The sequence below is a fragment of the Thermobia domestica genome, chromosome 1 (genome assembly GCF_964235325.1).
Source record: "Thermobia domestica chromosome 1, izTheDome1.hap1.1, whole genome shotgun sequence".
Taxonomy (NCBI): domain Eukaryota; kingdom Metazoa; phylum Arthropoda; class Insecta; order Zygentoma; family Lepismatidae; genus Thermobia; species Thermobia domestica.
Window position 1 is genome coordinate 168,020,057 of NC_137454.1, and position 23,918 is coordinate 168,043,974.

Consider the following 23,918-nt stretch of genomic DNA (forward strand, 5'->3'; position numbering starts at 1 on the left):
CAGCATGCATATAAATCATTCATTCTGTTAAGACGATTAAAGACAAAATAATAAGTAACAGTAATGTGATGTTTGTGAGATCTCAATGACTATATGGGCTCTAAGTTTACATCTTTCGAAACAGAACATACTGGAACTAACACGGAGAAAAAAAAAAAAAACTGTTGATCGGCCCGGACACAATATCCCATCACTAATCCTCTAATGTTGGTCACATAAGGCAATGTTATGGGACACAACGGTTAGGTGAGTAGAATTTACTGATACACAATTTTAGGCTTGTTTGTCATTGGCTTCACTTCGCTGAGTGCGTCACAATGCAGCACTGAATATAAGGAGAAACAATTACAAGATACTCTTACTTGTAAGTACTACAAAAATCTTTAGTACATCTTCAAAGAACAAGTATTTTCATTTTAATTTTATTAGAACACGACCACATATATATTTATATATACACAGTCTGTCCCGTGCGAAAAGTGACTTTTTTTTTTGTGCCACGGAACCACCAACTATCTATGGAGAAGTTTATGTACTAGGTAGCGATACATTTTGACTATCTTTCATCAAAGTTGCAAAACGCTAGCAGCGACGGTCGATGCATACGGATCTTGTGACAGTACCTGTTGAACGTCGGTCGGAAAGGAAAGCAATGTGCCAACATTAAATTCTCTTTCAAATTGGGTACGGCAGAGAGGTATTGAGCCATAAGAACGTGTTTAACAGGTATTCAAGATTTCGTGATGATCGTGGGAGCACCGAAGGTGATCCACGACCAGGACCACCAGTGATTGTGCAAATTGACGCAAACGTTTAACAGTAACGGAGACTGTACCCAAAGATCCTTGTACATCTGTAAGTCTCATCGAGGATCTCAATGGAATTCCAAAATCCATTCTACATCTCATTCTAATCGAAAATTTGGACAGACGACAAGTTTATGTCATACACTCTATGAACAACAAAAATATTGTACAGTGAAACAAGCAACTGAATGGATCCAGGATTATGTCAATCATTGTAACAGGTGCGGAAACACGTGCTTTCGGTACGAACAACTCACAAACCGTCAGAACTCGGAATGAAAGGGCAAGGCTCTCTGAAACCGAAGAAAGTGTGCATGTAAAAGAGCCGAATCAAAACTCTGTTCACTATTTTCTTCGATTTGAAAGTCATCATCCACAAGGAATTCACTTCAGAGGGTCGCACTATGAACGTCGAGAATTATGTAGTGTTTTGCAACGTCTGTTGGCCAGAATTTACAGAGTCCGACTTGCATTCAACAAGGCTTATGGTCTCTGTTGCACGACAATGTACTCGTACACCAGAGCAGGATAGTATGCCAGTTTGTGCGCAAAAAGGGATCATGGAGGTCAAACAGCCCTCATATTCTCAGTTCTCTAGATTTGATTACATAATAGATCTGGCTATTTCCGAAACTAAAATTTGCGTTGAAAGGAATACGTTTCGACAACATTCCAGAAACGCTTCGACCGCGATTTTGGAGGGAATTCCGAAGCATGAGTACTAAGACTGCTTTACCAAGTTCTACACCTTCAATGCATGTATTAACGAAATGCATTTTTAAATACACGGTATTGTAACTTATTATATTGTCTTTTATTTATCATTAGTCACTTTTCGCACTGGATAGACTATATATATATATTACAACTGGAAAATTCTAAAAGCATATTTTCATTAATACCGGTAATAATAATAATAATAATAATAATGGAAATGCTGTATATCCATGAAAGGTATAAAATTCGTGATTTGTTCTTATTTTTGTAAAATATTTGCCAACTTTACTGAGTAAAGAAATAAATCTTAAAAATTACATGGGGAAAACTAAGTCCATTGAGTGATTAACAAGAATGAAAGAAAATATAACACATAAAAAAAAAGAATGTGTGTGACAAACAAAATTAAACAATAACAAAGCTAGACGTTTTATATACCGCAATGCAATTCATACTGTCACGGAAGTACATTAAGGACTGCTAAGTATTTAAAGATACACTAAAACACTACGATACCGTATCATACTATAGCAATATCGCTACAAAGCGTCACGAGTTGTGCCTAATTAATAACACATTATTTTTTTAACCTGTGGACGGGTTTTTGATATGTAGTTGAATTGTTAAGACTTTTTTTCTTTAAATCCTTTAAATATGGAATCGTAAAATCAAAGCACGTCATAAAGTGATGCAAAGCATATATAATAACATACAATAAAACAGATCAAACAACGTACCAATACACAGTAAAGACACTTTCTTTGAGCTTCTTAAAAATATATACATATACATAGAGAATAACAAAAGTAAAAACTTCTAAATATTTTTGATTTTCAATCTATGATACTTTACATTTTGCACGTAAAATATTAAAATTCAAAGTAATTTAGAACAGTAGCAGTAATAATTCGATTCTCTGCTTACATTTTGTTACTAAGTATGAATTCCACCGGGGACTCCAATATCTCATCAAAGGCAAGAGGTGCAGTATTTTCTTTCAAGTTATTACAATATAGGTTTTTATTTCCAAAATAAAAGTCAATATTGTTCGAAACGTATAACATGATCCATACATGTAACGATTATGATACGTAAACACACGCATAACTACATAAAAATGTAACGAATGACTTTTCTAGCACTCTATATAAAACATGTATACATAAAAGACGAAAATTCAAAAAATTACATATTAAAATCTTTATGTAACTCGAAATCCACCTGGGACTGTTCCTTGAGAACGAAAAATCAGTACACATTTATATCACAGCCCTTATTAAAAGGAAGAAAATAACTACTTACCCAATATGACACTCAATCAATCACAGTCCTTAATTACTGGGACTAGTTTTCTTTGGCTTGTTAACAATGGCATATTCAGTATCATTGTACACCTTATGATCTGGTCCATTGTTCTGATTATCCTTAGCACCTTCAGTGGTTTTCTTCCGAATCATTCCATAACCGTAATGAGAATCATCTGCGAGTCTACACGCTTCGATTTTTCCTATCACTTCATACTCGTTCCACGCTGGTACATCCTCCTCATTAACCGCACTGCCTTTCTCTTTATCGAAAGACTTGATGAGCTGAGAAACGATTCCACTATTACCAGAAGAGAAAGGTGGCGACTCTAACTTGGAATGTTGCAAAGGAACTTTCTTGTAACCATGCTTCGGTTCCAATTTCGAGGAAGACGTACCAAGGTGCTGCAATTTATCATAATTCTCAGTGGTATCCTGTTTTACAAGCGACTGTTGAACGATAATTTTGGAACTCTGTGACTTTGAACAGCTATCATCTCCAGTGCCACTACTACTAGTTTTAACAATACTTTTATCATCCTCGGAATCGCTTGGAATATTTTCCGTATGTGTTAATTCGCTCACTCCCATTGTTTTCCAGGCATCTCGTCGTATTTCAACACAGTCATACGGCGATGATTCCTGTGCGGTAGATGGAAAAAACACGTTATTTTTCTCTAAAGTATTTCCGCCATCAGTAGTAATATCTGGAGTGAATGGAGAAATGTTATCCACCGTGTGTTTTTTATATACACTTAGTGGAACAGGAGTATCTGGTAATTTCTTTCCTTCAAGTGATTTTCGCGGTGGTTTCAGTGGCTTTATTTTGGCAGCATATAAAGTGGTATTACTAACAAATGGACTTTCTTTACTAGAGAAAGCTAAAGGTTTCACAAAGCCATGATGATCAAGATCAAAAGGAGAAATAGTGGTGGTGGATGGGGAGGGGGGTAAAGGACTTCGGGATCTGGCTTCCATATTACAAGCAGCATGAAACTGGTTCTCTCCACAGATGATACCAGGAGACGGGGGTGTATTCAACACTTTCTTCATATTTTTCATTTTGGAAGAGACGCATCGGAAGATTTCTTGTTGATGATCGTGCTCAAACTGAAATACTCCTTCTCCTGTATCGCATTTCCTCCCAGCTTCAAAGGTGAATTTTCCATCTCGGTAACCATACCTACGGATGTACTTGTATGGCCACATATACAGTATTAGTTGATCACTATTTCTGAGCTGTATGGAAGATGCAGAGACGATCAACGTATATTCTCCTTCCAGGCCGCATCTTGCTGAAGCTTCCGTAGGCACCACCTTCACAATAAATATCCCTAAAATCAAACGAAATTTCGCTCAAGTGAACAAAATCCTCTTTTAACTCAAGGAAGAATACATTTCATTAAAAGTTATGTTTAGGTGTTGAACATTTATAAATTTTATTAGTCGTTTTACAGTACAATAAGTTTTCTTCGATGCCTGCCCATCTCGACTAAAACTTACTGAAAGAGAAAATGTGCAATAATGACCAGCTTCGATATTTTAAATTCACAATTCGTTGAGAATTAGATTTAAAGTAATCATTTACTGAAACGAACTGACACATGATTAAATATTAATTGTAACTTACTTTATAATAGTCTTAATATTAAATTATCAGAATTTTCAATACTAACGTCTATCTTCATAGAGTATTATTTAAAACATCAACTACAAATCAACTCTTACTCCAATAACTCTACCGGTACGTAAATGCGTAGTATACGGTTATCTCCTTAATGCTACAAAAACGTATGAAATCCGTGAAGAAGGGATAGACGCACTCTAAGAATTATAAGTATATACAATACATCACAATAAACCCCACCCTAAATTTTTTGCACGATAAAGGGTGAATCACAGATACTAATCGAAAATTTAGATGTGAATTGATTTGCAACTAGTTTTAAATAATACCGCCGATGAAGACAGCAGTTACTATCAAAAATTCCGATAATTTAATGTCAAGATGCATTAAGATAAGTTAACAGATTTCAAGTCAAAAATAAATAAATAAATAAATAAATAAATAAATATATTATAATATTTTCAAATAGGTAGCACCAGCCAACAAGGCATAAGATAAAATGCATACTGAAATTAAATATAAATGCTTGCATATTGAAATTAAATAAATAACAGTAGCTACAAGAATTACGCAATGATTGTCTACAATAAGAAAAGTATAAATGGAAAAAATACACAACATGTAAGTAATTGTATAAAAATGAAGGTAATTTTGGTGATAATTAAATCAGGGGAAAATGGTTGAACCATTGAAATGATTCTTTGAATATAGTTATCATCTCCCTCAAACTGAATATTTATCATGTTTCATTGATTAAAATGCATATCATAAGAGAGGAGATCGGGATCATAATTTATGCGGAAAACTGAGTATTTTACGAACCTCTCAACTTAGAAACATGGAATTCGGTATAGACTCCACATTAAAAATAAATAGACGCATGTCCCAACGTTTTTGAAAATGTTCGTTTTAAGGAGAGAAAAGGAGGCATTTTATATTACTGATGATATGCATGCATAATTCTGGAACACCTAATGCAACTTATCAAACTTGGTACATACGACTTACAATCTGGAAATATTAAAAGACTGTGGGGGTAAGACAACCATCCCTATCCCTACAAATGGGAAGGAAGGCGGTGACATGAACAAATAATCTTAAAAAGATTGATATTAGTGCCGAGATGAATACTGACACTCTCGGTCGAGTGCTGTGGAGGTAAGACACCTACTACCCCTAGGGGAGGAGAAGGAATAGCATGTAACAATTTAGTCGAAAACGACTGACATTACGATTAGGATTAGGAATTAGATTTTTGGGCTTTCCGCATCTACAGGCGGCCATGTTAGCCCGTCATGTATGAAGGATGACGTCACTCGGTGATCACACTATCCAAGGAAAGGAAAGGAAGAAAGATTGGGGAAGGAAGGAAGCGGTTTGGGACCTATGTTAGGAACCATCCCGGCATTTCCCTGGGGTGAATGGGGAAAACCCGGAAAATTTTCACTCAGGATCGCTGGCCTGTAAAAGCTCTTACACTTTTTCGATCGAGTGTCCGCACCAACGACAGACATTAGTGTCGAATTCACAATTTTCTGGGTCGCTGAAATGAAATGAAATGAAATCTTTAAGTTTTACGTCCCACGGTTATGCCGGTTAGGCTAAAGGAGACGGTGATAATGAGTAATGAATGAAATGGTGGAATGAAGAAAGTGAGAGGAAACGGGAGAACCCCGAGAAAACCCACGCACACGGTGTTTGTCCACCACAAAGTTCACTTGGCGGGGGCTGGGATCGAACCCGGGACCCTAAGCACCAGAAGTGAACGCTCTACCACTGAGCCACCGCGGGGGTCGCTGAAATGAATAGTGACAGTTCCAATGTCATTTAAGTCCAAATTCATCCCTCATTAGCATAGGGCTGAAGGGTACTCTGTGGAAAGTGGATGATAAACATAATTGAATGTGACCAATACTAGCGTCCAATCCACAATTTTCAGAGTCACTGAGATGAATAAAGAAACTCCCGATGCCGTTTATGTTCAAAAAATGAAATGAAATCTTTCAGTTTTACGTCCCACGCTAGGCTAAAGGAAACGGTGATGATGAGAAATGAATTGAATGTTGGAATGAATAGTGGGAGGAAACGGGAGAACCACAAGAAAACCCACGCACACCGTGTTTGTTCACTACAAAGTTGACTTGGTGTGGGCTGGGATCGAACCAGGGACCCAAGCACCACTGAGCCACCGCGACCCTCGTTTAAGTTCAAGTTCCGTCATCATCCGCATGAAGAGTAAGAAGGAGTGAGGGTGGATGGGAGAAAGGGTAACATTATGGATTTCTATTATTACACTTCCATTGATACTTGTATCCTACAGGGGGAGGGAACGAAGACGGTTCAAATACCTTTCACAAACCTATTTTCCCCGTCCGAAGAACGAGCATTTCAACTAGTATATATATAAATGGAAACTAGCACAAGGTGTTAAAGTTTAAGTTATAAGTAACCCCGAGGAAATCCACGAACACGATGTTTGTCCACCACAAAGTTCACTTGGCGGGAGCAGGGTTTGAACCCGGGACCCCATGCACCAGAAGTGAGCGCTCTACCACTGAGTTACCGCGCCCTCTATTGAAGAATTGCATCTTCTACTTGAATTACAGTAGAAAATAAGTCCGAGCCAACTTCTTCACAATTTTTACTGCATGTAATGTAAAAATCAACCAAAATAAAGCATGAAAGAACGCAGATATTGGAATTGTAATTTTAAATTCTCAGCTAATAATGGTGGTGAGCTTAGGAGAAACTGGTTTTCATGCAATAAAATATGCAGTTTTATCAATAGTGGAGCAGCTGAAAAGCCCCAGTTACTGCAACAAGACTAAGTATGTAATGACTCCTTCTGTCATGTCCAGTTTTCTATTGAAGTACAAGAAATAATAGATGAAGATTGAGAGAATAATTTTTTTCTCATATGTTCTATATATCATATTAAAAAAACGAAGGAAAATAATTCATTCTTTCTAAAAAACGTTCCTTCTGTACACATACTGCGTATCTTCTGTCACTACGAGTCAAGAAAAATGAAAGATTTAACTACGAAGAAACTACAAGAATCTGCGGAGATACCACGAAGAAAAATATATTGAATGGATGTGTTTATTTACTTATCTGAAGAAAGTTAACTTCTCTGAGATAAACAATTTGGAAACACTATTATGTAGACGTTTTAAATTTTATAGGTTTATTTTTTCACAGTTATCTTGAATTTAATTACTTATATGCTTGTTACCACTTGCATATGTGAAAAGTGAAAAACATGTTCCTTCTGACACATAGTATACAAAGATCACGTCAAGACAAACAAAGGAGGAATTAGGTTTATCGTACCTCGACTAAACACTTCAGATTAGAGACGGATGACAAATAAGAATAGACAAAGAACACTGAGAACAACTGAATGATAATGTGGACATCAACAATTATCATCTATTATAAACTCCAAGATGCGACCAGGCTTCGAATTCGTAAAGGTACATTTCGGTCACTTCGTTAAAATGAATTGCCACAGCATAATGCAATGAACTCTTGTAAAACGAAAACTTAAAGAATCGTACCTTCACCGGAAGAGCAATACAATTCATTGTCCTCTTCAATTGTTTCCTTAGACGTGTTGTCTCCAAATGCTACAGTCTGAAAAGCAGAAATCCAATCTGCTAATTCTGCATTGGAGAAAGTTGCGAAGTGATGTATACCAGTCTTTGTAACGATCTGAAACAAAATAAACAATATAACAATAATTTACAGAAGAAGAAGAAAAAAAAAGAAAACACAGTTTACGGTAACAAATAACTTTAAACGCCCAAAACCTCACATAAATAGAAGCCTTGTGCAATCATATTATCACACTGAATTTGAAAAAAGTCGAGAGTAATTTCTTGTAATAATTATTACATAGTAACCACAATACACAAGATATCGAACTTCCATGATCCAGACATAAATTTAATTAACTCGTTAATGTCCTGCAGATCAGGAGTGGCCAACCTGTTGAGCGGCGACTCGTAAGAAGTAATCCGCGGTGGTCAGTTCTTGCACTATCCATCTCAATCCAAGGAATTCCAATGGTCAATCCTATTAGATATAACCAGTACATAGCTCATAGCTGACTTTTTACAGCTTTAGGTAAAAATAAACTCAGCTTTAAATAAAGACCTCTACACTCTTCAACTATTTTATAGTTATTCTGTGTAGTGAAATGTTTTAAATCTAAGTATTCTTTATTCATTATAATAGCCGGAAGGTTGTAACCAAGTCTCCTTCATTTCATAAATTAATAAATAAATAAATAAATAGGAAATGCATAAAAGTTGGCAACCGTGTCTCTTTGAACAAAACATTTTTTACACATTATTTACAAAGCTTAATTTCGGATTGTAGAATTTCATTTTTTGTGAGGGCACACAGTTTGTTACGTTAAGGTGGTAAATATGTAAGATTCCTGAATATGCGCTTTTGTTTTGGGGAGTGGGAGAAGGGAAATAGTGGGAGAAGGAAATGAAAAAAAGCATCAATTAATTTTTTGCTGCGGCTCTCTACCTTAGTAGTACACATGGTTATGTCCCTTGGGCTCATTATAATAGGACACCCTGGTCCTTTATTAAAATAAATAGACTGCCATTGATTTCTGGAATGAAAAGTAGTCCTCAAACCTAAAAAGGTTGGCTACTCCTGCTAAATATAGCACAATCTATATCAATTCAGGCAGGGGGTTACTTTGATAGTTTTCAGATGTTAAAATTCAGGGCACAGTAAGAATCCCATTTTTATTTTCAGTCCTAAAATATTCTTGGCCTGAGATACAGGCCGCCAAAGATGGCACTTGGCGCCATTACTCACGTGTGACTGTCATTAAAATTATAAAATGATGTATATCTGGAAGAGTTCAAGATATTTTGTTTGCTTTTTGTTCTACTTGAAAGATAATGATTTAATGATTCAAATAATATCCTCTGTTTGGAAATATTATCCAAGTTTTCGAAGTTTCCGTGCCTTCAATCATTTTTTAAAATACTTATTTGTTTATTTTTGAAAATTCAGATTTTTTTTTTTTTTTTTTTTTTTTTTATCAATACCACACAGTACTACCATACATTCCCTGAAAGGAGGACTTCCACTTTGAGTTTATAACAGATTTTTATAAACAATGTTCATATTTTAACTTCTGGGGCTAATGTCTTGATTGCACCATTTTTAAAGTTAAATCCTTCATGAGGATTGTGCTGAGTTTTAGGGTATTTTGCGGAAAGGAATGAGTTCGAAATGTCTTCTCACTGGAGCCACAGGAGAATGAAGTGTACTGATTTTCTGCATACCCATAAAAGAGTGGCAATATAAGACTACCAAAAAACTACTCCCTTCAGGTGGAGAATAATAGTGCTCATTTTACGACTATTTCAAAATCAAGATGTTTTTAGTGATGACTTCCTGTATTCTAAATGCTTTGACAGCATATCGACAACGACACAAACTGAACAAGAAATCTCCCCTGGTGTGGATGATGATTTTGTATCTGCAGAAGAATTACATTTCCTGAATCAGTCAGTTATAGAGGTTGCTAAGAAATCCTGCTAAGAAATCATGGTCAGTGAAGTCAAGCTGTACGCTGTATGCACTAAGAAAGCATAATACATAGCACAGCGAAATTACTGCAGCTACGGATGAGTACGCCAAATTTTAACTAACCCAACTTTTCAAAGTAAACATTCCATCTTCAGAAGAAAATGAACCAAACGAAGCTCATGCCACTTGCCAGAAATTTATAAACATCAATTTAGCTGCTGAATTGTCTGAATCCTACAATGAAAAGTTGCAACTTTTAACAACAGGTATCTACTGGAGTTAACATGGAAATTTCCAGTATTTCCAGTGTCCAGTATAATACGGTGAACTGAAAAAAGACGAGTTTCACACACGATTGTATGCTATACTGTGATATTTAACAGCTGAAAATGTAACGTTTTCTTCACTATTCTAATAGAAAGAATCTACAGAAACTAGTGACTTAAATTCGAAACAAAGAAAGAAGAGTATTTTCTGGACGGCATTACTTCCAGATTGTCAGTCGTAATCTGCACCTACTTTTTGCGTGTGTGTATGCTAGCCTTCACTCATCCCCTACAACCAAATCTGTACTCAAAGGGTTCATCATACTTTTGTTTTTAATATTCGAATTACAGTTAGTACAGAAAATATTGTTAAGGAGAAGACCAGTTCTTCCTAATGAGTTTCCCACAACTTAAATCATCCTTCTGGAAATATTTACATATGGAGTGCCTCCACGAGCAGAAACAGCATCATACACAAGCCACCGGGATACCAAACTATCTTCGTGTGTAAGTTTTTGTTCAGACACTGTTATATTATGTAGGTGTTTCCCTGGACTCGATTTGTGCGAAAACAATTCCAACATGTCTAGATTCCAATTTCCAGTGGCTACTTGTTCACTGAAGAAAAAGTTTTGGTTTGATTTGAGTTTGGATACGATCAACATAAGCTCCCACCGGGAATCGAATCCGGCTCTGCCGTGTCAAAGGCGCGTATGCTAACCATATAGTCACGAGGGAGCTCCGGTGAAGAAAAAAGATCCCATGATTTGGTTCTTTGACAGACTATACCAGACGTTGACCTTGGGTGTGCTCGTGTATGCATGTGGTTGTTCAGATTCCCATACGCGACAGTTCTGCCTATTAACACACTCGCTGATAAGACAGATAGCTTAATCAGGAAAGAAGATACGAAATGAAAAAAATGATCATCGGCATCGATTCTCTGAAGCATTTTCATAGCAAATCCACGTCTCCGTGCTTTGTCTTCCGGTTTCACTTACTGTACGAATAGAATTTTGTACGCATGCAACCGTAACTTCTTGCGATTCGCTTATAATTTACATAAAAATTGGAATAATTTTCCAATAGTTTTTGTAAGTTAGAATTATTCTCCTTATGTTGAATAAAATTCTAACAAACTAGATGACACGTAATTTGTTATACAAAAATACTCCAGAAAATACTGCAAATATATGAAAATATATATAATGAACATTCCAAAATTGAGTGTATATATATATATATATATATATATATATATATATATATATATATATACTCACATATATGTATATGTGTGTATATATGTATATATGTATATGTATATATGTATATATGAAATTGAGTGTATATATGAATATGTGACGTACATAAGAAAAAAAGAAATACACATACACTTATCGAATATTGAAAAATTATTGTGCTTTCAATATGCTGACTATCATATAGAGGGGACAAACTTTTCACATAAGCTTACGAAACAGATGAAGTAGTCACTAAACCTGTCTATTGTCTACTTCATTTGTTTTCTGAGCTTATGTAAACCGTCTGTCTTCTCTGTGTGATCAAGTCTACACGTCGAAAGTGCAATACTTTTTCAACATTTGGTAAGTGTATTTGTATATTTGGTATATATACAAGGTGTTTCAAAACAATACACACATCGTTTGGGAGCTGATTCCTGACACCAAGATAAGACGAAAAGTATACACAACTGGGTGCACAAATGCTTCCTTTCGGAGTTATAGGCTGCCGAAAACATGAAAAAAAAAAAAATGAACTTTAAAGGTCCATAGCTCCAAAACTATGAGACCTGCCGAAGTCTGGTCACCATTTCACGTAGGAACTAATATGTGCACTATTCAAAAATATGGTTCAGAATCCTGAGGTACTCACGAAGCAATTTTTATAGAGGGAGTTTGGCTACGGGCGTATAATCTGAAGTACTCACCAACTACTTCTATAAAAGATGTTGTGGAAGTACCGCAAGATTCTGAAACATGGATATTTGGATAGCGCACATACTAATTCCTAAGTGAAGTCTGACCCGACTACGGTAGGTCCCATAGTTTTATGCTATGGACCTTTAAAATTCATTTTTTTTTTCATGTTTTCGGCAGCCTATAACTGCGAAAGGAAGCATTTGTGCACCCAGATTGGTCTATACTTTTTATCTTATCTTGGTGTTAGGAATCACCTCCCAAACGTTGTCGGTATTGTTTTGAAACGCCCTGTATAATGCACACTAAATGACAGTGTAAGGCACACATCATTTCTGTTTTCTTGGGATAATTCGATGTTCTTTGTTAAGTAGCCCTCATTTTCCACTCCAATGAAGGAAATGTCTTGAGGAAACAGGGAAGGGCTGTTCTAGTCTACACGGAATGACAACTGCCAACGCTTTTTAAACGTCAGGTTTAGTAGGCCAGGAGAAATTCCTCCCGATCCGCGTCATAAAATTGACTGTCCGTATATTGCCCTCTGACTCTTCGACAATCCCTAAAAAGAAAACAATTAGTTGATCATAAGATTGAGACTTCAATAGGTTAAAAACAGATACCATCCATCTTGACTTGACTGAAGTTTTACCTCCGGCTACCTGACAGCCCCAAATCTGAACTTACGCGAAACACTCCTTAAATGGTCTAGGACCCACTAGCTGGCCTACGAGGTCAGCGTGTCGGCTCCTACGACAGTTGCGATGGTCTGCGCGATCAGGTTTCAGTACATTTCTACTCAAATGAGTTTTTCAATTGCCTCACTGTGCGAAGTAAACACCATTAATTTTTGAGCTTCCACCGGGAAACAAACCCAGAACCATGCACGAAAGGCGAGCATACTAGTCACTAGACCATAAACGAGCTTTATTTCTATCAATATATTGAAAGAACACATATTTGGAAGAGCATGAGCATAACAACAGTATAGGATTATCAACTCCGTGAACTTGTCTCAACATCGTGGATTCCTTAGTTTTCAGATGGACATGGAGTTGAGAAAATCGAATATAATTTATCTTTACCGGCCCACTTTTTAACCAGTACATGTGAGTAATTGTGTACGAATTTTCTACGTTAAGGCGTAGGTTCCTCAAGGGAAAGAAAGTATATACCATACAAATACATTCAGTAATAAATACCATGGTGTTGAGTATCAATTAATATACGCACCTGCTTTCCACACACAAAAATATTTTTCCTATAGCTTTTAACACATGCACACAACATTTTCTGTTCTTCAGTCAAACATGTCTGCCTTGTCTTCTTGTGGGTGTTGCCAATGTGGACGACCATGCTATCTGTTGAGAGCAATGATAATTTTTTCTCATGCCATGGAGTTGAGACGAAATAGAGGTGAGAGAAACGAAGCATAGTCAAGCTTTCGAAAATAATCGTTATAAAGGTTTACTTTCCCCAAAACCGAAACATTCAAGTGTTCTCTTACATTTAATGGTGTTTGATTTGCGACTTCAGTTGTAATTTATTGATTAAAAATCATCTGTAGTCTGTGACAGCCCACGGTGTTGAGAAATTGAGTAATAATTATTTTTTACGTATGTTTCGTGTTATATTTGCAAACTGTTATACATGGCATACCTACTTTGTGACGGTTACTACCAAACAAAATAAAAATGAGGTGATTCTTTCTAGTAGTAGTTTGAAGAAATGCCCGTGACAGAAAATTTCCCTTTTTCGTGGAATCACCCATACACAAATATTCTAAAAATTGTGTTCCACACAGAACTAACAAATACAAAAAAAAATTATGCTAAAAATATATGATTTCCATTATTTTTCACAACTTTATGATATTTTATTTTTGTTATCAGTTTCGTTTGAAAATAGTTAACTTTTCATAATAATCGATTAATTTCCCACACATTATATTTTATATTCTTTTACAACAGAAGACAATTCTCATTACATAACAGCTTCTTCGTAACTATATGGTTAGTACACCTATTTTCAGCGTGGGAGGTCCAGGTTAAATTCCCAGCGGAAGCCCATGTGATTCGGATCTCACGTTAAACTGTAGGTCCACGTCTCTCAGCCTCGGTGCTGAAAGACGCTACAAACCAATCCAATCGATCATTGCATAATCGTGAAAACTATCAATTTAATTTTAAATTTAATTAATTAAAGATAATTTTGATTTTACTCGTTACTTTTTGATTTTATTCGTTACTTTTTAAATTTTAATTTTACTCGTTATTTTTTCCGACATCAATTTTTAATTGAATCAATTATTTTTCCTTACTTTAATTTTTAAATTTAATCCGATATATTTTTCATTATTTTTCCAAACTATGATTATTGTATCTTTTGTTAAATAAATAATGTAATACAGAATTCTTTGGTTATAATTTTGTAAAGTTCTTTTAACGAAATCAGTAATGATAACACATTTCATTGGATTAAAGAAGAATACGCTGCAAAACACGGATACCCTACGCTGTACGTTTGGTCAACTAAAGATGCTTAGATAATCCAGAAATGGCTCCTTTATCGTGAGTTTCTTAAGCGTCCTTTCACCCTAATAAGAATATTCCTTTTTGTCATTCCTATATACGTTTCACATAAGGTCCTTCAGTCAATATAAAAGTTACTTTGTGCAGAAAATCGTATTAAGCGGAATTTATCAAATTTCTTGCTCATGTGAGGATACATATATGACAATGACCAAAAGGAATGTTAGCACTCGGTTGAAAGAAAGTTTGAGAGAGTACCAAGATGACAAAGAAGCCTCTTTGAATTACCTAAGCATCTTCAAACGACCAAACACACAGTAAGGGATATACGTATTTTGCACCGTGTCATTTTAATTTGAAAGAAATGTGTTTGAGACATATTACATTAGGACAAAAAGTCCAGGACTAAACACTGACAACGGAAATTTAGATAGAGAATGGGATAACATTACTAATCTCATCATCATAATAATAATAATAATAAAGTAATATATAAGCAAAGAATTCTTTATTACATTACTTATTTGTCAGAGGGTAATTTTTCTACACAATAATCACTGAATGTACTAATACAGATAACATTGTGGTGTGGTTGAATGCACCAATATGAATAACATTTTAGTATGGCTACACTGAATGTACGTCGATTTAAATGACTTCTGGCAAGTGGTGAGAACAACGTTGTAAATATATTCATAGAAGAATCAAATTGGTGAAAAAATCTGTAATGCAAATAAAATTAACAAGGTCTGTGAGTAGTTTAGTACACTAAACGTATGTGTGTATGTATAGATTTATAATTTTGAGGATTGATGAAAAAAAATGGATGCCTCCATTGTAACTCGGGTCACAAATTTACTACTTCGTACTGAAAAACTTTTCATATATCTTTTATACTTTCCATTCTGCTTTTACAACTTAGAATGTGAAGAGCCTATTGAAGAAAGAAAGAAAAAAAAACACCTTAAGCTACTGTTTGTCCTGATGAGGGATGCCCGATTAAAGCACTCAAAATATCGAAATAATATTACCTCTACATGAACATTAAAGAAGGTTAGTAAATTCAATATTATACATTAGACCTGTCTTTCTATTAAACAGAAGTGATTTTTTTATTTTATTTATTTATTTATTTTATTTTATTTTTTATTTTTATTTATTTTTTTGTCACAACCTTTGGTTAATGATTTCTCCAATTATCCGGATTACTGCATATCCTGATCTGGACTGTCGGATTCCTTTTGCTTGACTATTTAATAGCATTTGGAAGTAAAATACTTCGTAAGATAATTCGGACATCCAAGGGAGTGAAGTATCAGTAGAAGAATAAACCTATATGTCATTTAACCAGATTATCAAGATACTATTATTGCAACCAACAACATACTTATATCTACGGATTCCTTCCTTTCTTAACAACTCATAGTGCAACAGGCTACACTGAACTGTAACGACTTTGAAACATATATGATGCACAACTATATCATATTTCCACACTGTTTGGTAAATCGAAAACTGATTACAGCTCAATTCAACAACCCTACATTTTATAATACATAATTCCACTAAGGAAAAACTGTTAACACAGAATACATTCTTTATAACCCTCGATTCACATGACTTATACCTAATGTACAAATATTTAGCTCTTGCATCTCTACTGCGACCTGGATAAAACTTGCTTACATTACTTCCTGTAATAAATAGGTGGTTAGAGCACATAAATTCTATGCAGATGGACCTATCATGGGAAAAAAAAATGTAACAAAGCCCCCATTAAGAGTTTTCACGTTAAAACGCATGCACAGATTTCATTTTTATTTGGCGCTGATAAGACACGTTAAACTCCAAACACATATACATATCATTTAAAAACATTCACACCTAGTAATAAAAATGTATATTATGTACAAATGTTCTTAAACGTTTCAAGAATACAGGAAATATTACTTACTACGAATACAAATGGTTGATGTTTCTGCGCGTCGGACGTAATTTTAACACAGTTCTCCAGTGTTATAATACGAATGGCTGCTTGCTTCTTCCGAAAATCGTCCTCGCAATCGAATATCTCGAGCCTTTGGATGCCATGTTTGCTCGTTTTGAACAGCTGACAAAACTTCTTATGCCAAGACTTCTACGTAAATTAAAAAGCAGTTATGAGTTAATTTGATGAAAATATGTATTTCTTTCAAAACAATAATTAAATGTAGAGAATAACTAAGGCAACTGACTCATTCCACATCAAATCATCCACGTCACGTCACCGATCAATTCATATTTCAATGGAACTTCTTGTACGTGTTAACAATGGCAAGGAATTAAGACCTGTAAAATTTCTCTTCCGCAATCCTAGTAATTTATGAGAAATAGGAGGCCAACGTTTCAAAATTGCAGGTATCTCATAGTCATTCTCGAGGCCCTCCAATATTGCATAGAGGGTAATACAAGAAATCATAGCTCAGTATGTAAGTAATGTATCACTTTTAAATTTCTAACTGAAGTTCATAAAAGCTACAGATCTAATTATATATATATATATACAATAAAGATTACTGCACATCACGGATGAAAAACGCACCGTTGTACTTTAAAATAAAGTTTTTTGGGGGGTAAATATCTCATTTTACGTAATGCGTATTATCACTATGAGGCAGAACAATTTCCTTGCCGCTTCTTTTCTTAAATTGAAGTTGAAAGTATGTTCTAAAAGACTGTAAATTAGTATTTTTTGTGTGTATGTGTGTCTGTGTGTTCGGTTAAAAATTCTCGTTTAGCCCGGACGGGCCGACGCACAAACTTTGCACGTTGTCCACAAAGTGGTATTTCCATTGATGAGGGCAAAGTACTTTCACATCTTTGTCTCGACGCAGTCACCAGGTCTCAAGTAATCACTAAATATACGTTTCGTTGGTGTTCAAGTATGTGAGGGCCCAGAGAAGGTGGATAACCAGAAACAGAATAATTCATTATCGATATTTCACAATCATTTTTTCTCCCTCCTTTCCGAAATCTCTCTCTATATATAAAAGGGATGCATATATGTGTATATTCCAGGATAACTCTGAAGCGGCTAGAGCAATTTCAACCAAACTTGGTACACGTATGATTTACAGTCTCGAAAGAAATATTGTGGGGGGTAAGACACCCTATCAGCCCTAGGGGAGCCAACATGTAAAAATAATCAAAAATGACCAATAATAGTGTAGAATACATAGTTTTCGGGATCGCGGAAATGAGTAGTGGCACGCCTGGTGCTGCTAAGTCCAAGTATAACCTCCATTAGAACCCCTAAGGGGGAGGTGCATCAGGTAAAAATAATAGAAAACGACCAACATTAGTGTTGAAACCATAGTTCTCGGGGTCGTTGACGTGAACAGTAACACTCCTAATACCGTTTAAGTCAACTCTCATCAGCAATGAGGATGGGGATAAGAATGGGTGAAAACTAGGATGTCTAAATGGTGTGTATTAGCAGGTTTTTCTAGGATACATTCCGTCTGCCTGTGTGCATCAGAATGTTATTTTTCTACTCCATGCACGTCATATAGAAAATATATATCAAGACTTGATCCGTCATCTAGTTTATTCTGTGGACAGTCAGGACTGCATGCTAAGATATTGTTCCGAGTGTCCTCCAACGAAAATCTGAGGCAGCTTCTGCTTGCAAAATTCGATGATTTTGATCCTGGGAAGAAGTAACGTATTATCAATGGGTATCAACCGACAGAACAGAACAGAATTGGTGAAAAGTACTGTCACACTAGACGACCATGTGACAATTTTGATTGACCAAATATGGCAGAAACTTGAAAAGCTTGCCACATTCATTTATTCCCGAAGCACAATCACATTTCTTAAAGGACAGATAGAAAATTGTGTAGCCAGTGACAGCTATCGTTCTTGTGGACTTATCGTTACGTGAAAATTATTCCTGTATAATTTAAGACGAAGCTCAAGGGCAGTGTCTAGTGATTCCTATATCCTACACTCATCACCAGGATATACAGATCTTAGATCTGCAAACCTGACTAGGCTATTTCCAATTTGTGTGTGGTATAGATAAGTCGGTACATGATGTCACATTTGCTTATGAGACTCAAAAAGCACTAACTTGATTTATAAAAGAGCAGCTTCCAAATGTCATAGATATAAATTACTTTAGTGATGCATGCGCTGTGCAGCACAAGAATTGTAAAAACTTTTATTAGTTTGTGTTCCCATTATAAGGATTTTTCCTTAAGTACATTTTTTTTTTATAAGTCATGATAAATCCCCATGTAGTGCTATTTGTGAAACAATTAATCTTGTCTGCTGACTAAGGAAAGTCTTCAAAGATGTTCTACTGATTTTTTTAAATACAGGAGAAAAAGTTTTTACCTTCTGTATTTGTCACATTGAGCACATAAATTTCAGTTGCTGAGAAAATAAATTCTCATAGATACATGCAAAAAGCTACAAAACCGTTTCTCTGGTGCAAAAACACTTTTTGGAGTATATCATCTCTCCTCTCCTTTAGGCTAAACCTCAATTAGAACATAGCGAATCAATGCTGGATCCATACTTTTGTTCCATTTTTCATTTTACTGCTGAAAAACAACTCTAATAAGCACCGTTGACATCAACACTAATTATGATGTATTACGATAACCATTGGTATTTTGGATTAGCATTATCTAAAGATCAAGAGGAAAATGATGTTTAAGTGAAGCTTATGCACCCTTTTGAACCTGCTCTATTCTTTTTAGTGACATTGTGAAGAAAAAGATTATGTGTGTCATGTTCCGATATCTAATATTATCTGTTCTATGTGATCACCCTGTACCAAAGGTATTGGCAGATCATATTATTTCTCAAACAAGGAGGAACAGTACAGGCTGCATTTTGCTCAACCGCATTAGGAAGTGTTTCTAGTTTCAAACCGTGAAATATAATTACTATCACTGTCATATGCTGAAATAAGAAATTGTTTTCATTCACAAGGAATTTTGGGTACTTCTGTCATTACTATTTTATAATGTAACGTACTTAAAAGTTTATTTATTTATTTATTTATTTCGCTGTAAAATTCATGAAGAATACGGTAACTAACATAAATATTTATCAACGTAATTGTGAAAATGTGTTTTGACCTGTAATAGATCTTGGTTCTACCGTTTCTATTTCTAAGTTGTGTGCTCGTGAAAGTACGTCTTCCCACTGGAAAAACTGGAAAATAATAGCAAATACTAAGAATAATTTGGTAGTGGCTCTCTAATTTTCATACAAGTTACCCTTCATTTCTACGTTATTCATATGATACTGGACTATAAATTTGGAATAACATTTCAATTTTAAAATTATATCCACTTTGATTATATATTTCGGAAAGCAGAAAAACTATCATTATAAAATTTCGAAACTGAATGATTCTGTTTTTGGTTATCCCCCTTCTCTGGGCCCCCACACATTTCCATGCCAACGAAACATCTACTTAGTGATTACTTAAGATCTATGTGATTGCATCGAGGAAATAGAATGCCAATACCTTACTCGCATCAATGGCAGCAGCTCTTTACCAGACAACACGTAAAGCCGGTGCATTCGCCCGTCCGGATTAACGAGAATTATTAAGAAAAGTATTAGAAACAAACACTAGTTTTATTTCGCAATCACTTAGAACAGATTTTCAGCTTTAATTAAAAAATAAAAGAAGCTGCACGGAAATTGTTCAGCCTCATAGCGATAATGTGCATTACGTAAAGCGAGAAATAAAAAGTACAAGGATGCATTTTTCATCCTTAATGTGTAGTAATCTTGACTGTATATGTCTTTATTAGCTCTAAATTTTCATGAACTTCAGTTAGAAATTTAAAAGTGGTGCATTGCTTACATACTAAGGTTTTTTTTTTTTTTTTTTTTTTTTTTTTTTTTTTTTTTTTTTTTTTTAACGCTCTAAGCAATATTGGATGGCCTCAAGAATGATCACGATTCTGAAATTCTGGAACTATGGTCCTCAATTTCCCACAGACTATTAGGACTACGTAAAAAACTGCATTTTTCATTCCTTCGCACTGTTAACAAGTATACTTTGTTCACTATCCTCATGTACAGTTACTATCCGATGCTGACACACCATAGGCGGTGAAACAAGTCACCAAACTCACTATTGGAGCTTGTTTATGGCTGGTCGTACGGAAGTCTATGAAGTGATAGTCTTCTTGTTGCCAGATTTTCCATTTCTCATTCTTTGTAGTTATTTCTCTATCTTTTTTTTTTAAATATATATATATATATATACTAAAACATAATAGTTATGAATTTTGTATATGAGTAAACGGTTGCAGAACTGTTAATATGTATATATAAAAGCATATTTTAGACTTTGCTGTTTGATAAACATTTAAATTTGCACACCAATTCATAGTTTTGTATACCAATTTCACAGCGATGAATAATAATAATAACAATTTTTTTAAATCAGGTTTTAAATTAGTACATATGAAACTTCCTTTATTAACCCTTTCCGGATTATGGGTTTTTGGGGTATTTTTTAGACTTTCAGTCAAGCAGCTACTGCATCGTCACTATTTATCCTAGGATCATGGTTCATACCTCATTCTCTTCAGAATGGAACCGGCTTTCAAATGGTACCACTTGCATGCTCATACCATATACCAAGCAATTGGAATTATGCATACCAAGAAGTAAACTTTCATATTTATGACAATGACACAATAACTTTCATACAAATGTTCATTCCTAAGTTATATTTTCGTCTGATAACTTCTAGACGAAATTAAAAAAAAAAAAAAAGTCATAAATTATGTACGTGAGTGCCTGTTGGGGTATACTGCTCTCGTTTCGCTGCAAAAATGTTTACTATACCTGAGTTAAGATGCCTGTTGAAACTGTGCATTTTAAATTAATTGCTTAACTCCTGTTCCAAGCATTCTAGAAAGGAAAGAAAGAAAGAAAGAAAGAAAGAAAGGAAGGAAGGAAGGAAGGAGAGAGAGAGAGACACTTATTTCTTAGTATGATGAGTTGTGCTATTTAGATCATATATAATAATAATTTCCCCTGTACCTTGTAAGAAACGGAATACTGCAAGTACACCCCTTCCAGGTGATAAAGAATACAGTTATCACTGAAAATATGGTTCAATTTATTTCTTTGCAAATTCACATTCGCAACATAATGTATGATTAATAACACCTGAGTATTTAGTTCATAAAGGACCCGACATATTACTTATGGAAAGGTGAAACACTCTCTTGTGACTAAATGTTTATCATGCATTCATTCAGTGCTCGTGGCCCCGTTTCGACTCTCGGTAGTGGTTCAGACACAAATCAAAGTAATGGTTGGCTTGCCAATTTAACCAATAGGTCCCGACTCCTGCAGTTTCCGTTCGAATAAAGATGTTAAAATCCAATCAATCAGTTTCAGAGTAACTAGTTTAATTGATGCCGATGGGTCACAATAATGGACCTTTTAGGCGCAATAAGTAATCACATTTACGTACTACATTATTTACAATAATTTATTAAAGACTATTACGTACAGATTTATATTTCAGTAATGTAATTTTGGGCGTATATTCGACAAAGACAATAAAAGCATATTGTGAACCAAACAAAAATAAAGATAAAATAAACATTGGCAAGAAAGAGAAAAAATAGCCACTGACCATTAGACTCATTTTTATGAAATATACCTTGATTGACAATTTGGAAAGAGACAAGGCAACATCGTAGAACATATCGGGTCATCTGTTGGCATTATTTGAGTGTTGTTTTGTGGTTCCTGGAGAAAGGAACCAAGCCTTTGAGATTCTGAAACTATACATGAGGAAAACGAAGTATACAAGACGTTTCATTAAAATCCGACTCAATGGGTGACGTTTCGGATATTTTCTGGGTGATTTAACGTGGAATCAGCCAACTATAAAACATGGTAACAGAGAAAGTACAACTTTGTGATGGTCCAAAAACACTACAAGTATCAATTTGATTAACAATACTAGCTAACGACCATAATATAGATACTGAAATACCAATGCCGATTATAGAAAAAACATTATTGTAGTTGACAATGGTGTTGAAAGAACACAAGAATTTATGAACTTCTTGCCAGGACAAATCTCTTCATGAGTAGCTATATAACGCAAGAATATATCTATTTCGTTCAGGACCTATTCCATAAACGGAGCTCTCATTGGTAGAAAATATAATTCTGTTTTTGTCCATGATATTTCGAAAAACAAAATAATGTTCTTTATATTTTGGAAACACACAATCCTTATTATGTAAATTTAATTTTCAATACCCACTAGAAGCGCTGGACGTCAAAGACGCAAACATCCTCACATGTATTAGTAACTGTATTTTTTTTTTTTTTTTTTTTTTAACATAACTGCGAACGCCATAAGTCACATCTTAAGTCGGGGGGGGGGGGGAGAACTGAACTCAAATTGTGTAGTTGCTTCCTTTCGGATTTATACGCAAAAAATAATAATGAAGAAATGAACTTTAAAGGTTCATAGTTCATAGCTCCACAACTATGGGACCTACAGTAACTGGGTCAAGACTTTACTTAGGAACTAATATGTGCCCTATCCAAAAATACATGTTTCAGAACCTTGGCACATACTAGTTCCTAAGTGAAGTCTTGACCCGACTAAGGTAGGTCCCATAGTTTTGGGGTATGGACGTTTAAAGTTCATTTTTTGATGTTTTCGGTAGCCTATAACTCCGAAAGGAAGCATTTGTGTACCCAGGTTGCTCTATACTTTTTGTCTTGGTGTCAGGAATCACCTTCAAAACGTTGTCGGTGTTGTTATGAAAAACACCTTGTATATATAATTCAATCCTATTGAGGCGTCACACATACACAAGATACATCACATACTCTAATAGAGAAATTCTTGCTTGCTTGTAAATTCAGTCTCCAAAATAAACATTTTTATGAAACTATTTTGAAATCTGTCTCCGAAACTGTTTAACTGAAATAAGAGTGTCTCTTTAGTTTAACTTCACAGAATTCTGGAGGAGGAAAAATTATCCCTGGAATGTTCTTAAACGTTCCAAGAATACAGGAAATATTACTTACTACGAATACAAATGCTTGATGTTTCTGTGCGTCGGAAGTAATTTTAACACAATTCTCCAGTGTTACAATTCGAAT

The 23,918-nt window shown here is 35.1% G+C and overlaps 1 protein-coding gene across 1 annotated transcript in view; it reads right to left on the minus strand.

Moving 5' to 3' along the window:
* Positions 1–763: 763 nt before the first annotated feature.
* The window catches only part of Dok (docking protein homolog), a 30,574-nt gene continuing 7,419 nt past the window's right edge, over positions 764–23,918 (minus strand). Inside the window, exons 2-4 of the mRNA XM_081766295.1 lie at positions 16,708–16,890; positions 8,015–8,168; positions 764–4,161 (exon numbers count right to left, since the gene is read on the minus strand). Coding sequence (XP_081622421.1) covers positions 2,855–4,161; positions 8,015–8,168; positions 16,708–16,890 — 1,644 coding nt within the window. The 3' untranslated portion in view covers positions 764–2,854. The remainder of the gene's footprint in view (positions 4,162–8,014; positions 8,169–16,707; positions 16,891–23,918) is intronic.